At 45.5% G+C, this 16,252-nt stretch overlaps 1 protein-coding gene across 15 annotated transcripts in view; it reads right to left on the reverse strand.

The window, feature by feature from the left end:
- DNAAF8 (dynein axonemal assembly factor 8) overlaps positions 1-16,252 on the reverse strand; it is a 104,878-nt gene that overhangs the window by 7,958 nt on the left and 80,668 nt on the right. For 10 of the 15 annotated variants that reach the window (XM_040574217.1, XM_040574221.1, XM_040574227.1 and 7 more), the window contains 6 exons: positions 14,278-14,372; positions 12,796-12,916; positions 9,991-10,205; positions 8,305-8,390; positions 4,272-4,341; positions 2-324 (listed from right to left, as the gene is read on the reverse strand). In XM_040574217.1, coding sequence (XP_040430151.1) covers positions 247-324; positions 4,272-4,341; positions 8,305-8,390; positions 9,991-10,205; positions 12,796-12,916; positions 14,278-14,372 — 665 coding nt within the window. In that variant the 3' untranslated portion in view covers positions 2-246. Of the gene's footprint in view, positions 325-4,271; positions 4,342-8,304; positions 8,391-9,990; positions 10,206-12,795; positions 12,917-14,277; positions 14,373-16,252 lie in introns of those variants that run through there. The other 5 variants (XM_040574218.1, XM_040574219.1, XM_040574224.1 and 2 more) reach the window with 4 other exon arrangements.

Below are 16,252 nucleotides of genomic sequence, written 5' to 3' on the forward strand. Positions count from 1 at the left end.
GCCTGAGAATGCACTCCACTAGAAAGCACAGCTACAGTTCAGAAAGATTTGTTCCTGGGCACTGATCCTTCCTCCCACCAATCTCATTTATCTTACTGATGCTAATACCATGCTTCAGACTTGGTTTTAATGACGAACAAATCTTAGTACTCTTGGAGGCTGGGAGCCCCCTTGGTGTCTGTCTGCACAGATACCCACCACAATGGCATCCACCCATGTGCTGCTTGGCGGCACTGACCATCTTGGCTAGCAGCCCTGGGATTCAATGCGGTGGATGCTGTCAGACGTCAGGGAGTCAAAAAGACAACAGAGCAGCTCTTTAGCCTGCGGAGAAAAGAAGGAAGGTATTGGGCGTAAGCTATGATTTCTGTGCATTGCAAAGAAACTTCTTTTCAGAGGTAGGTTTCCTGTGCATGGCGCAGGCAGGCAGCATAACGAGGGGATTTACCATGGAGCTGTGGTGTGGATTGGATTAATCCCTGCACAGAGGTAGCTATGAGCATCCCACAGCAGGAAAAGTCTGCTAGTTGTTACAACTGCTTGGCCATTCTCAAGGAATTGAAAACGAATATCATGTGAAGTGTCAAGTGGGACTCCCCACTCCAAATCTGACTCCCTCCCCCTGGCTGCTTCTGCCTCACCTTCCCAAATCTCACCCCTGGAATCGAATCACAGAATGTCCTGAGCTGGAAGGGACCCACAAGGATCATCGAGACCAACCCCTGGCTCCACACAGAACCACCCAAAAACCTGACCCGATGTCTGGCAGCGCTGTCCAAATGCTCCTTGAACTCCTGCAGGCTCAGTTCCATGACCATGTCCCTGGGCAGCCTGTCCCAGTGCCCGACCACCCTCTTGCTGCAGAACCTTTCCCTATCACCCAGCCTGACCCTCCCCTGTCCCAGCTCCATGCCGTTCCCTCGGGTCCTGTCGCTGTCCCCAGAGAGCAGAGCTCAGCGCCTGCCCCTCCGCTCCCCTCGTGAGGGAGCTGCAGGCCGCCATGAGGCCTCCCCTCGGCCTGCTCTGCTCTGGGCTGAACGAACCAAGGGACCTCAGCCACTCCTCACACGTCTTGCCCTCTAGACCTTTCACCATATCTGTAGCCCTCCTTTGGACACTCTCTGATATTTTACGCCCTTCTCATACTGTGGTGCCCAAACCTGCACGTAGTGCTCAAGGTGAGGCCACACCAGGCAGAGCAGAGCAGGACGAGCACTCCCTGACTGGTGCGGTGCTGGCCTCGGTGCACCCCAGGACCTGGTTGGCCCTCCTGGCTGCCAGGGCACGCTGCTGGCTCAGGCTCAACTTGCTGTCAACCACAACCCCCAGCTCCCTCTCTGCAGGGCTGCTCTCCAGCCTCTCGTCCCCCAGTCTGTACGTATAGCCAGGGTTGCCCCTTCCCAGGTGCAGAATCTGACACTTGCTCTTGTTAAACTTCATGCTGTTAGTTCATATCGTCCTGCACAGCTCTTTGGCATGGTGGCTTCAGAGATAAGGTGGCCAGCTTACCAGCAAGACCTATGTGACCTGCCTGTCGTTCTGACTGTGCTGATGAATAGAATGTTCCCCCATAGCATTAAACATGGCGTGCTGACAGTCCACCCCATACAGCCCTTGGATCCTCCTCCTGCCACTACTCTGCCTCTCCTCAAAGCTGCTTTTAGGACTCTTATAGGACTGCAGCCCTCCTGCCGAGGGGCTCAGGATTGTGCCAAGAGTGCCCAGGATGTGTTTTGCCTGTGTTGCTCTGCTCCACTCCCAGGTTTTGGCTGTCTCTGAAGGGAGGGAGGTGCTGGAGCAGCCATCGTAGCTGCTGACATCTGCTTGAGGGCTCCAGGCGGAGCAGAGGGATTAGCACTCCCTGTCAGCAGAGGCTCAAACACACATCCGTGGGCTGCTGCTGAGGAATGTGCAGAGACCCTGCTGTCTCCTCTTCTGACCCGCTAATGGTGGCAGGTCAGTGACGTACTGCACCACCGCTGAGGGACAGCCACCCTGGCCTCATGGCCTTGTCCCAGCTGCAGTACAGAGAGCTGCATGCAAGGAGAAACTCTGCCAAGCCACAGGACATCTGAGTCCTGAGGTATCGTAATGCTGTTTGAACACAGCACTCCTTGACTGCTCTGTTCTCTGGAGAGATTCCAGCCCTGTCCAGATGCGGGGACATCTCAGACCGTGTCACAGAGGCCCACTGGAAATTCCAGCCCCTAATGGTGACACCAACAAAAAGTGGCTCTGTCACTTCCAGATGTGAGCTAGTCTGTGTGCGCTGAGATAAGCTTGTGTGGGGAGCAGGCATCTGCAGGGACACTGCATGAGGATAAGGCACTTCCAAAGCGTGAATTCATCTGTTCCTAAGGTCAATGTTTCAAATAGGGCAGATGAAACGTGCTATAAAAATGCTTGCTTCTCTCAGCAGCTACAGAAGGAGGCACGACAACTAGCCCAGACACAGATTTCAGCACTGAAACAGTCCGCATTTGGAAATCTGAATTCTCATCCCATTGCCTAGTCCCAAATCACACAGGGAGCAAGTATGAAATTCCTTTTCACTTCCATGGCTTGACTCCACCAGTGAACAATACAGCTGTGCTCAAACCATAAGGATTTGAAATCCGTGTTCACTTAACCCTCTTGAACTTTGCCTGATATCATGTTGATGCTCATTAGCTTTGACCTGGAAAGCCTAGCTGACATTTCATAAACTCATTAGCACGAGATCAGAGGATCAAACATGGTTTCTAGGGACATCCTTTGAGTTACAATCACTCCCCAGTGAGCTTGCTCCTCAGATCTTGCTCTGTGATTTCTAAACCCACCCTGAACTATGGAGCAAAAGGCCCCTTTGAAAATAAACACCACTTGCTGCTGTGCTTCTTGCAACCCACGCTGAGAAGTGCTGCAGCCACCACTGTCCCAGGGCTAGACTTGTGGTCTAAGCTCTGAACTGCTGTGAATAACCCCTGCTTCCAGCAATGCCAGAGGGATTTGATTCAGCAGCCCAGACTGCTAAAAGCAGGGAAAAGGGCTGAGCATATTTGCTTTTTATCTTATCTATCACAGAAAGTACTATAAACCTCGTTCTGATAGGCTGATTCTCCACGGCCGTGAAGCAGAAAGGATTTTGTGTCAGCCAGAGATATGCAATGTCCTTTTCAAAGCAAATCAGAAGCCAGCCTGGACTGGCTGCCCTGTCACATTACTTGGCAACAGACGGGCACCCTGGCAGCAGTACGCGCTGTGCTATGACAGCCTTGCAGCTATCGCAGAGTTGTGCAGGCAGACCTTCCAGGCGGTGCAGCACATACAATCCCAGCTAAACCAAGGGAGAAGCTCGCTGCACCTTAGAGAAAGCTGCTGAAAACAGCAGCTGTGAGACTTTTGGGAAGTTTGAGGTAGTCTTGCTTGTGTTACAGGCAGGAATGCAGACTTCAAAGAGGGCTCTGTGTCTTTTAAGGTTCAATCCTTGGAGCACTGGTACTGAAGGCAGTAGCTCTGCAACATTATATGAAGTTACAAACACATCTAACTCTCTTAGATGAGACCAAAAGGGATCCACAGGAGAGGCTTGCCTACTTGCTACCCTTTCTCATTCTCCCAAATTCTTTTTATACCTCCTAGTCCTAACTCTTCAGGCACCGCCTTCTATATTTGTTTCATACTAACCTTTGATGATTACAGACAGAATTTTAAAGATATTTGTTTGGTTTATTTCCATTAAGTGCTCAAATGTCTTTAAAAACTGGGAACTTAGTGCTTCCTTTCTCGGGGGGAACTACTGAGAGAAGACTCAGCCAGCCCATCTGTGGAATGGCTAATGGTTTAGTTTCTCATTTTCCATTTGGATTTGGGCTTCTGAAACATGACTTCTAGAACATAGGACACGTGACAGCTTGGCAGTAGGACTGAAGGAACATTTTCTGTCTTATTTTTGATGAAATATCGCAGACATCTTACTAAGTGTTGATTCTTCATAAAAAAAGTAACCGACATCTACAGAAAATATTGAATCTTTATCAAAATCTCCAAATATTTTGATTCAAAGTAGTGCTACTGGTGTAATGTGGAAGACAGTTTGACAGGCTTTTGGTCCTACCTGCCATCATGCACTGAGCTCTCAGTACAAGCCAAGGCTTGGGGCTGTCATGAAGCAACATTTATGTCTCACACAAGTTGAAATTTTCTTTTAAAATTCAATCGATTTGGACAAGTTTCATTCACCACAGGAGCACAAAAGAACATATATTTGTATTATAAACTTCTCTACTTGCCTGTTTCTCATTTTGGGGATAAAGAAGATGCTGTGCAGTGTCCAGTAGCGACTGCTTCTGCCAACAGACACTGGGGGTAAAGAAAAAGAGAAGCCAGTGTTACTTCGCCATCTAAGCTGTCGGAGACTGCCGATGACCTAGCTTTAAGGAGAGCTATGCTTAGTGCCAGCAGCTCTGGCCATGTGCATCTGTTACTGAACTTCTTTACACAGACAAATCCTGGGTTTTACAAAGCTTTGTATAAATGGATTTGGATTCTTAAAATATAAGCCTCCAAACAAACAGTAATGACCTGTTGCATAATGGGGTCTCTAGGGCAGTGGGAAATGCACATACATCTAGATATTTAAGGTCTCTGCAAGGGCCTTTTTCTCAACTAATATAATCTCTGTGTTTTTCCAAAAACCTAGGACTTTCTAACCTGCCTTTGACAACAGGGCTGCTTCACTAGACCTTGTTTTGCTTTGGTCTCCCTCAAGCCACATGAGTTGACCACAAGACACAGGCAAGAGAGATTTAAAGGCAAGATACAAATTTCAAAACTGCCTTTTTAACTAACTCCATGCACAGGCGTAGTCTTCAGCTTCTGGAACCACTCGCTAACCCCATATCCAGGTATTGTGCTTGGCAACAGTTTTCCCTTCAGTGGTTTTCAACAGCTCCAGGATTTTACATCTCATGCATTCATCTTTTGATTTCTACACCTCCTTTCCCTCCAAAGCCTCCAGAGATGAGCTTCCTATAGGGATAACATCACTCCCTGCTAACAGCAATTAACATTTGGTAAGAATGTTTCATCAGACAGAATAACATCCAGCTAAGTTCCTTAACACTTGGCGTTTGTTCTGATTGCACTGCATTATCTAAAAAGGGGGGAGGTATAGGGTCTAGTCTGCACTCTGATTTTCTTCCAATACTGCTACGTTTTCTGTGAGGTTTGGTCAAACACTGCTTGCTGAGTTCCACACATTAACTAGATGAATTTCTAAAGACCCTACACAACATAGTTAGGTCCTAACAACCTTAGGAGCACCTCAAAGTACTTTTTAAAAGCTCAAATAACCATACAGGAGCAGTTTCTAGCGTGGTCACTATAAAATATGTATCACTTATTACAGAACTAAATCTAGTTTGCCACACATAAAAAGCAGAGCACGCCTTTCTTCTAGTAGTTGCTTTGAATCTACTTGTAAATTCTTCCCTTGGCCACCCTGCAGCTAGGAAGTCTGGCTTTAAAAACAAGTTATGACAGGATAAATTCAAACGTTATATATATTGGAGATCTCGGCAACTGGATGCTAACAGAACAAGAAAGATGTCTCACATCATTTTTCTTTGTCTGTGTGTCACTTCCTTCTCCTGATTCTCCCCCATCCCAGTCCCCACTGCTCCTAGGCTGTGCTTCAGCTTCCCCTCACCTCTTCCAAACACTTACATCACTCTGCCCTGTGAATTACCCTTGGCACCCTCCCAGATTCCTACTTTGGCTCTGTTCTTTGCAGTCAGCCAATCTCACGGGCTGCTTTTGTGCCCCCACCTGCATAAATTTTGTCCCTTTCTCTGTTCTTCCTGCCCTTTGGATCAGAAATAATCCATTTATAGACATCCAGAGAACAGAGCACACAGGGTGGGCACCGCTGCTGAACACTAACCACTACACAGTTACAAGGATCTGTGTCTGTCTTTAAGGCAACTGCTCTGCACAGCACATCCTCCAGTGACTGAATGTCTCCTTGATGTGCCACTGATAGAGCTGGCTTAGGAAAGTTTTAATATGCTCTGAACAAAGAGCAGTTACACTGGCAGAGCCTGCATTGTTCCTCCCAATACCTGACTCCTCCTTCTTATCACAGCCCATCTCTGACATCATGTCCAGGCTTTCATACAGATGGCAATGTTTTCCCCATGGCACAGAGCCTAAGTTATGTGGCTCAGCTGTGAATCAGCTCCCAGGGCCACGAAACAATCTCTTACACCCTGGTGCTTCAGCAATGCAGCTGAAATGCAGGCCAGAGCCTGTGCAGGTAGTGGAATCCCGGCCTGCTGCAGTAAGGGTGAGATAAATACACAGCAACCTGTTCAGTGCAAGAGAGGTCACGTGGTTCCTGCTGATGGAGCCGTAAGTGTAATTAACCTCAGATGTTATTTTGAAATGTTTATAAACTAGGCAATGAAGATGCCTTAGCATGAAGTGTCCTTGTGAGACACTAGCTCAAACTGGCTGTGTTTTCAAAGATATTTGCAAAGTTGAATTTAAACAGTATAATAGCTTATGGTAGAGTAAGCTTACCTGTTGGCTGAAGCTGATCTACCCAAGGATCAATGCCTCTCCACCTCCCCATCCTTAGGCAACACTTTGCTGCCCCTCCCTTCCACATGCATCATTGATCATGAAGAAAAATATTATTCTTGTAGAGCAAGTTTTAAACGGCTGCAGGATCACCAGTTCTGGCACCGGGGCTAAAGGCAGAGCAGATCCTGCCATTTGGGAGTGCCTCTGTGATTTATGCACATGTATTTTGCAGTTTGGTAAGGACGTTTATGTGCTGTACAGGCAGCCATACCGGATGAGGGACACAGCTGAGACTGGCCGTGTCGACATCTATTCCTCCCCACTTCCCTCTCAGCCCCTGGGCTCACTGTGAGTGGTAGTGAGAAGCCACTGTGATGTCTGCTCTGCGGGTGCTGCCTCCAGACTGGCAATCTTAAAACACATCAAGTTAAACCTACAGAAGGGGGGAGCACTGTGTTACAGATTGTGTTATGCAGTGCCCAGACTCTGAAAGTCTTGGAAAAAAAAATAGGGGGAGATGCTGTATTGGCTCCCAGCCCTGCTGATGGCCACTCTCCCAGAACCCCCTTCAGCGGTGATCTTTGGGGCTCCCAATAGCTCACTTTTTCCTATAAAGCAGGAAAAGGGTGGAAGGAAACTCACTTGAAAGATCAGTTGCTCTTTGTTTCCCCTTAGTGCTGTACATTGTTGGATGGAAGATTTAGGATGTGGCTCCCTAGGGTGGGATTTTAAACCAATAGGAGCGATATCCAAATTTTGTCATTAGCTTAACAGCATATTTGAAAATATGCTAAAAAATTTGTTCCACCTACCCTTCCCAAGTGCAGCCTTGTGGCTGAGCACCATAAAATTAGATCAAAGTATGAGAACTCCAAGATGTCTACCAATTCAAATGTTTGGATTTGATCACCTCGATGCTTGTAAACTCCAGCATCCTTGAATTCTTATTCCTGCCCATTGACAGTCTGGAAATCCTCCTGATGGAACAGCCAAAGTCAGGACAGCCTTAGTGGTGCGGCTGCTGGACTGCTCTATACTGATTGTGTCAGAAAACAGATTCTCTTGGCTTTCTTTCCCAGAGGAAACCATGTGCGTGAACTACACATCACATTGCCAAATACCACCCCCTATGCAAGGAAACTTTCCCTCTGGGAGACAGTGGGTTAATTGGCCTGATAATCATTCTATTTCACTAATCAGTCCCTGTAGAGGGGTTCTGTTTGTTTTATCAGGCCTGTAAATCCTCTACCCAGCATTTCTGGTGATTTATTTAAGAGGCTGATTTTTGATTTTGCTCTCTGGTGTTTATTTTAAGCATTTTTTTCATAACAAACACAGAATCTGCTAAGATATTTCTCCTAGGAATTCTACTGATTCAGCAGGTCTATTCCCAATGTGAGCCCTTATTTTAGAGAATTCCCTGTATTTGTGGAACGATGTTTCCAAGTCTTACAGACACTCCAAGTCCTTAACAAACAACACAACTCAGTATTTAACATCCTGAGTATGGGACACATGGACTTGAGACTAAGGAATGCTCTGAGATGTCAATAGATTAAAAACAACACAGCTTAGGGTGAACACATTGCCTTTGAGTGGTACCTAACATCATGTGAGTCTAAACCACAAGAGAATTACAAAAATGAAGGTCAGCTGTCCTTGTTCAGATCACACACTCTTGGTAGAGAGTTGAGACGGTGGTGAAAAAGTGCTGCTAAAGTGATATTGTTCCTCACTTACCTGTCCAGCAGGGAGTCGAAGCAAATGACCGCATTGTCTCGCTCTGCTGCTAACACCAGACACAAACCGTCCATTAAAAGGGAACACTAAGGGAAGGAAGAACAGAGCTTTGGGTTGCTATCCACTTAAATAAGTCTGTAAGCCTCACTGATGAGCTGCTGACAGCACAGATAACTGGTTGTGTGCTGTGTGAGAGCAGGAAAGACACAAAGAGACAGATTCTTTCAAACTAAAAGAATATCACGTCTGAACTGTTAGTTAACCCATTCCTATGGCATGGTATTATTCCTGTTCCCATCCCTCAGAGTGAAAATAAGCAGGTTGCTTAGGTGTGTTATTCCGTCACTAAGTCTGCTGGAAGCAGGAATACGGAGATAACCGTAAATGTTTGAGATACTGTAGCAGAAACACTCATTACTTGAAGGAGCCCATCTTCCTTCTGGCAAGTGAACACAAATGCTGTAATGTTCACCTTTGGCTCAGCAGTGCCAGACCCTCCTGGAGACATGCCAGCTCTGCCCAGAGTAATTCATCTCTGACAGGAGGAAGCGTTTCCATCACCAGGAGAGCAGTGCCACTGCCATGGCTCTCCTTCCCACACGCTGATTCGCTTTGTCCTTCCTAAAGAGCTCTGCACATTCCTGCGCGCAGAGGGACGGCATCCTCAGGGGAACCACAGGAGAAGAAAGTAGTGCTTAGACTAATTGGATGCTAGATGTAATTGCTATTCTGTACAGATGTACTTCGAAGGGATGCTGTCAGTTTAAAAAATCACAACCTAAAAAGATCTTACCTGCTTTTATTACAGGTAACACCTAAGACTCTCATAAGAACTGAAGGGATAGGAACACAAATGTTTGTCTGTATTTTTTTCACAGGAACTGCTGTGTGCCTCTAACAGCCCTTTGTTGATAACTACTTCCAGGATAAGTAGTTTTCCTTGTCGTTTACACTCTGCTCCTAACAGCACTTTCTTGTGTATTCCACCTTACTGCTTTGCTCTAGCAAGGTTCCTGAAATGCTGGGTTTATCCTACATCAAGTAGGAAGAGAAAAACAGTTCAGGCACAATGCTGCACTGATGTAAAGTGATGTATTGGCTCACCCCAGAAGCATATCTTGTGCTTACACCCTGTGAGCACTTGCTTAAATCCAATGCTGGACTGCGGCTTGAGTTGTCGTCACCAGCAGAATGAGACACAAAATGAAATCTCTGCCCAGAACTCCAGGGCACCATCCAAAAAGTGGAAGGGTTATTTAGCATCGTAGAAGAGGATTAATGGGGTGTGATTACAGAAAGGAAAATAGAAAATGCTGTATTCTGTCTTGTTCTTCCAGATAAACACAGCAGAACATACATAATAGCAGCAACTGCCCACTGATAGGTGAATGGAATAAAATGTGTAGTGGGGATGAACCATTCACAGTAAGGATATGTTTGAACATAACAATGTCAAGTTTAGGTGTCAGCGAGCTAATGGAGATGGAGGAACACAAGGTAGGGACGAGCTAGCAAGGCACGCTGCCCAAATTACTTACCAGCCTATTAGAGACCAGATTGCAGTGCTCTGCTAATGCTGCTACCAAAGCTAGTCTGCCCAGAGCTAGCCCGGACATCTTAGCACAGCACTGCATCAAATGACTCTTCCACAGGGAAAGAAGCAAAACAACTCCAGCTGTTTCATACCTTTGCTGCAACACTGCACTTTGCCCTGCTTAGTATCTCAGAGATGCAATGAGCTTGTGGTGCGTCCAGGACAGTGAGACGTACTCCAGTCATTGTGAAATCTTTGCCAATAAGCTGATCAAGCAGTTCAACGTAAGGTGGGTCTGACCCCCGAAGGATGATCCCAGGCAAGACGAGGCAAGTGGTTTGGCAGAGGTTATCAAGCAATGGCCGATCTGATGGGAAAAGATCAAAACACAACAGATGCTTGCTTTATACCTACCCCCACCAACTGCTAGCCCTCTAAGTAATTCTTCCCTGCCACATACAAGTAACTGGAAGATCAGAGGCACTCAGGCATTGTTATATCATTTGGGATGTTCACAGATGTGATTGCTCATCCCAAACTGTCAAACTGCTGTATGCCTGCATGTATGTATCTGGAGATCACAAGACAGCAGTTGTGACCCCATTTCAGGAGTCAGACAAGGACAGCTGCTGGTTTGCTACAGGAGATACTATTCCATTTAATTTCTTCCAAGCAAAGAAATCTGTTAATCCAGCCGCTTTTATAATCCAAAATGTAATTCTCAGCAACATGCATAAGATTTAATGTATTTCATATTTTCCCCATGATAAATCCGTCTGTCCATTAGGCAGAGCTTTGTGGTAATTGCAGAAAGGAGGTTTCTTTGTGTGCAAGAGCTACCTCTAGCGTTTAAGATGAGACCATAAAGTGAATGATGTGTCTGGTTTGCTGGCGGCGCTTACTATATCGTGCCTGACAGTTCAGAGATCACGTGTACTTGCTTTTCCAGGACAGTAACTCTTTGAAAAACATTTTCTGAGACGCAGACACATCAGGGCTGTACATTAATTTTCTTTCCACTCTGCTTAGACATCTTCAAAGCAAAGAGATTTCCTTATGAAGCAGGAAATTGGGGGCACATATTTTGAGATTTGCTCCCAAGACTGAGCCATACAAAACTTGCAGAATACCTGTGCTCTCTCCACAACTAGCTCTCTGTTGTTATTATTATTAACTTGCAAGCTAGGCTAAAATCAAGAAGTGCTTCAGTCACAACAAAACCGTGCTTCAGGTCTGGTCCTTTTCCAGGGTGCAGTTAAGCTGCTGGGGGAAATACTCTGCTTGTCAGCAATAGCAGCATGGAATAGTCTGGATGGGGAACACCTGCAAGTCCCCTCTCACTGCAGCTTTGTCCTCTGAACAGAGCTTGAGCCAACACATCCCGCAGGAAACACAACACAAGATGCGGTGACATCTGCAGCCATCCAGATAAGAAGGTCAGGCAGCTACATGCAGAACAGCCTGGTCATTCCCCCAGAAGCTGCTGTTAAATACACACAGTTGCCAATCTCTTATTTCAGGGCTCATATAACGGCTTGAGAACGTCAGTAATGTTGTGAGACAGGCCTTACCCCTCACCCCAGCCAACAGTTAAATCTAAAATGTTCACGTAGTCAATTTCTGACGTATTAGCATGCAACATAAAAAAAAGGAGCTTGCCTGAGGAGATAGGGCCTTACACGTGATTTTTGTCATTTTCATGAAGAATGTGTAGGGCATCGTCCAAGGTCAACATAAGACAATGGAAAGAATCCATTGATAATGACCTTGGGAAAAATTCTCCTTCAGAGACCCCCTACACAAAGTAACCTGGTGCCTACCAAGCACCTTTGCTCTTATTAAGGCAAAGGTCTTGACTTACCACCATCATCCTTGCACTTCTACGTGTGCTGTCTTGTGAACCTGCTGGTGTGGGGCCAAAAGTCCCACATCAGTAAGGGTTTAAGATAGGAATAAGCATCTGTATATCCACAGCATTTTTATCATGCTCTTCTGCCAGTCCACAACAACGTTGTGGTTTTACTGCTGGGGTTAACTGCAGCAATCAGTTGCAGTGCAGGAACATTTTCCCAGCTGCCCACCCTCCTGCTTGCTGGTCACATTGGAACTCAAGCTACAGGAATGAGAACGACCTGATTCCAAACATGCCTGCTCCCCAGTGAATACCACAGGGATACTTTACCTGGTCACTGCTTGGTTATAAAAGCTTGGGATCGGTCCACAAACATCCATGTGTGAGTTACATCTCCTGACATAAAAGGCATAGCATCACAGCCTGTGTTGTACACATGCAATCAAGTACAATCAGCAGAAAAGACCCAGAGCAACCATAGGCATCTGAGGGCACTGACAGGCTTGCTGAAGTTCTGACTTCAGAACAAATTCAGACCAGCACTAACTGGAAGTCATTTTGAGCTGGCATCTGTTCAGCAGCTAGTGGGAACTGAATGAGATCTCAGTCCAGTTCCCAAGAGATAGATGTCTACACTGCCAAAAGCACTCCCTGCATAAATTGCTACCTATCTACGTACAGAACAAAAGGTCTCACGAGTGCCCATCACGATGGCGTCTCGGTCTCTCCTGTGGCAAGCTGTGAATGGGCATGCAAACCACTGTGGCCAAGCTGGTGCTGAAACATATTGCAAAAGTTCAGCAGAAAAAAAGTTCACCTTTTCTTACGTTATCTGTGTTGACAGTGCTTTTTCTTCTGCTGGTGACAAAGTCAGCACTTCTGAACAGCCCTATATTTAAGCACAGGAAAGCACTGGCAGTGGCAAGACCTGGCAGGTAAACAGTTAAACGGCCAGACTCCACTGGAGCTGCTCTTTGCAGCTCAGTTGTCTCTCCTTTCTGAAAGGACATCAATACCAAATCTTGCTGTCACCAGATGGTTTGTCTTGCTGTCCAATTAATCAATAACAGTCTCAATCTATATCAAGAGTTACGCGTTTCCTTACCAAGATCGCATGGTTGCCCAGAGCCCAATAAATTGAGTCGCCCTCCTGTTTCATGTTTTATGATTCTCCGCTGCCTGTTGATTTCCAAACCAACTATAGGGTCACGTTTCAGGTTATAGATCTGCAGGAGGGAAGGGAAGGAGAAAGAGGCAAGTCATGTGAACATTGTTACCTAATCTGTAAGGATAACTCTTCTTAAGTATTGATTCAGCCACGCTGTGAAGCTTTTGTTGGTGTTGTGTGCTCCTATAATTGCCAGCCTAGAAAACACCTGGTTGTCTGGAAATAAAAGAACATTTTGTATGCATTTTCTTATTGGGACTTAATTAAGTACAGCATCTTTTTATCCTTTTAAAGGTCTTGCATCCAGACACCTCTGTTCCCAGCTCTTCAAGGCCAGAAGCTCAAAGACTCCGAGTAGCCAACATCTTTACCCAGTGACACTCCAGTGTGTAGCAGCCCCCTTCTGTCTCTGAGTGAATCAGCACATCCATGTGTCCCAGCACAGTGTAGCCTTGCTATTCCGGACCGAGTCACAGAGGGAGGACATACACATAATGAAGCACTTTGAAGATCTGGCCAGCTACTTGTAGTTCTAGAGCTAACCTCCTTGGACTGACTTGATTGGGCCACCTCTGTGCCATGAGGACATCAGTCAAAAATTTCCATTCCTTTGATGGGCATAACCCATCATTTCAAACTCTTTGGTTTTGAGAAGAAACTGGTCAGAGTGGAAACAACATACAAAACTAGCTGAAAAGGAAAGACTTATTGTTTCATTTTAGCCACTGGCAAATTACAGTGGTTTGAATCAGAGACCAGCACTGACACAGTGTGAAGGGCCAGATGAGCAGAAGCTGTCCATGCCAGTACTGGTAGGCTTCTCAGCACTACCTACAATACAAGCCAAGAGGCAAGAGTCCACTCTTTCCTGTGCTGTGGACCAGCTCCTCTGGGGGACAGCACCCTTCTTACACACACGTGGCAGTGCTCCATGCTGTGAGCACGTATGCACTCTGGGGGACACATTCAGCAATCAGTGAGTTATATTATCAGCTGTCCTGCTTCATTCTCAGTTCCTGAACACTACGTGAGAAAACCTGGTAACAGTCAGCCTCTGGCCAGCTGTGTCTCAGCAATCACCAGTGATGCTGCTTCCCCATGACCTGCTTCCAAAGTGATGTTGGCTCTGTGTGGGAAGTTTGCTTCTAAAGCATCAGTCCTGAGCCCTCCTGAGTTTATAGCACAGGTCACCGAACAAACGTATCTGAAAAAGCACTTTTGCACTGAGACTGTCTGGGTCAATAAAAAGTTAGCACATTGTGACAGGGACATTCACAGGAGAAGGAAATCTCAGCAGCTGGTGAAACACAGCAAGAAAGCATTATCTACAGTGTAAGGGGAAGGAAGTCAGGGGATAGCAGGACCAAAGCCACTGCTCTGACACAACAGGATACTTTTCAGGAAAGGGCAGAATCCTACCTCTTCCTCCTCTAACGTCCGACACTCGGCGCAGCACAGCCCTTCTGGGAAAAACAGCTTCATATCCCGGACAGCTATTTGATAGGATTTGGAGCCTGAGAGATAAATACAATGAGAAGATTCTCTCAGGCCATGAATTAAACATTCTCTGGACTCACACTCATCTTCCTGAGAGATTGATGATGTGCAACTTACTGAAGTAATTGCTTTAAAGGCCAGCTGTTCCGTACAGTAATAGCAAACATTTAAAACCATTATATTTAGAATAGTTTCATTGCCTTCTTGGTATTTTGATTCTGCTCTATTATCACACAGCTTGTTCTACATGTAAACAAGACTCCTTTTTCCTCACAGTGTAGTCAAGGGAATCACGTTAAAGAGCCTGTGAAACTCTTCAATACTAGCTCTAATCCCCCCCTTTTTTTTTTTCTCCCATGCTTCTGGATCACACCAGGCTAGTCTTAGAATCACAGAATGGTTTGGGTTGGAAGCGACCTTAAAGATCATCTGGTTCTAGCCCCCTGCCATGGGCAGGGATACCCCCCAAGGATACCCCCCAATAAACCAGGGTGCTCCAAGCCCCATCCAACTTGGCCTCAAACACTTCCAGGGATGGGGCATTGATGACTTCTCTGTGCAGCCTGTTCCAGTGCCTCACTACCTTCACAGTAAAGAATTTCTTCCTTACATCTAATCTAAATCTACCCGTTTTTCAGTTTAAAGCCATTATTCCTTTTCCTATCACTACACTCCCTGACAAAGAGTTCAGTCTTGCTGAATGAGAAGGAGTTACTAGATAGTAAAACAAGTGTGCTTTATAACAATAATGTAAGCCCAAATATGCTGGTGATGTGGGTGTACAACAGGGCAACAGAAAACGTTATGGTCCAACAACAGTGGGAGATCTTTCGGAAGTCTTTTCCAACCTAAATGATTCTATGATTCTATAATTAGTGTGAGATAGTACTGATAGCAGTATAGTATTCTGTTCACCTGTGGTCACAAAAAGCAGATTGACACTAGAAGAGGTACAAAGAATGAACATGAGGATCAGAGAAGGAATGGAGAATCATCTGAAGAGTTAAAACTAAAAGACCTTGGGTTGTTAGATCCAACATAAAAAAATAAGGAGTCTGATTTCTGATAAATACATCAAGGCGAAAAGGTCAGAGAAGCTCACTACTACTTGAAGTACAGGTATTGGCACAATAACAAATGGATACAAACTGTTTATGACTATGTTTAAATTTGAAAATGTAATAAGATTTCCAGCTACCAGAGCTGTGAAGTTCTATAACAACCATCCAATTGGGTGAATGCTTATGAAAGTGAATCGATGATGTGGCTGCAGGTGATAGCATTTACTCAACTCAGGGACTTGAGAGGTCCCTCCAGTTTAGCATTTGAATATTACCCTATAAAGCAACACTGTTATAAACCACTACTCAGAACGTTTTGAGATTTGTGGGTGGAAAATGTTTAAGAAGGAAAAGCTATTTCTATGTAACTGGAGTTCAGATAGATTGTCAATGTGCTGGCACAGATCCATACTCCTGGGATACAAATGGATACAAATATACAAAACGCAAATATCCTCTGAAATATTACCATTTTTGCAGGCTACATGTTGCAAAAAAAAAAAAAAAGTGCCTTGCTGCTACTAGATCACTCAGTCCTGTGTGGAACTTCATAACTCAAGGCATTGTGTAGCCAGAGTCCTTAATGCAATAGTTTACAATCCTGAGATTGTGTAAGTCACCAGTGTATAAGTCATGCTGTATCCTTTATGTACCTCTATGTCAAATCTTTCTTGTTTAAATCATTGATGCCATTACAAAAAGGGGACACATGCTCTCAAAGCAGAATAGCAACGTTTTACTCTCACTTTGCTCAAGGTATAAGACTGTATAAGATGCACACACAGAGCTCCTTGGGTTCAAGAAAAAGCACTACACAGTGACTCCATAAGGCCCAG

The sequence above is a fragment of the Cygnus olor genome, chromosome 15, assembly GCF_009769625.2.
Source record: "Cygnus olor isolate bCygOlo1 chromosome 15, bCygOlo1.pri.v2, whole genome shotgun sequence".
NCBI lineage: Eukaryota > Metazoa > Chordata > Aves > Anseriformes > Anatidae > Cygnus > Cygnus olor.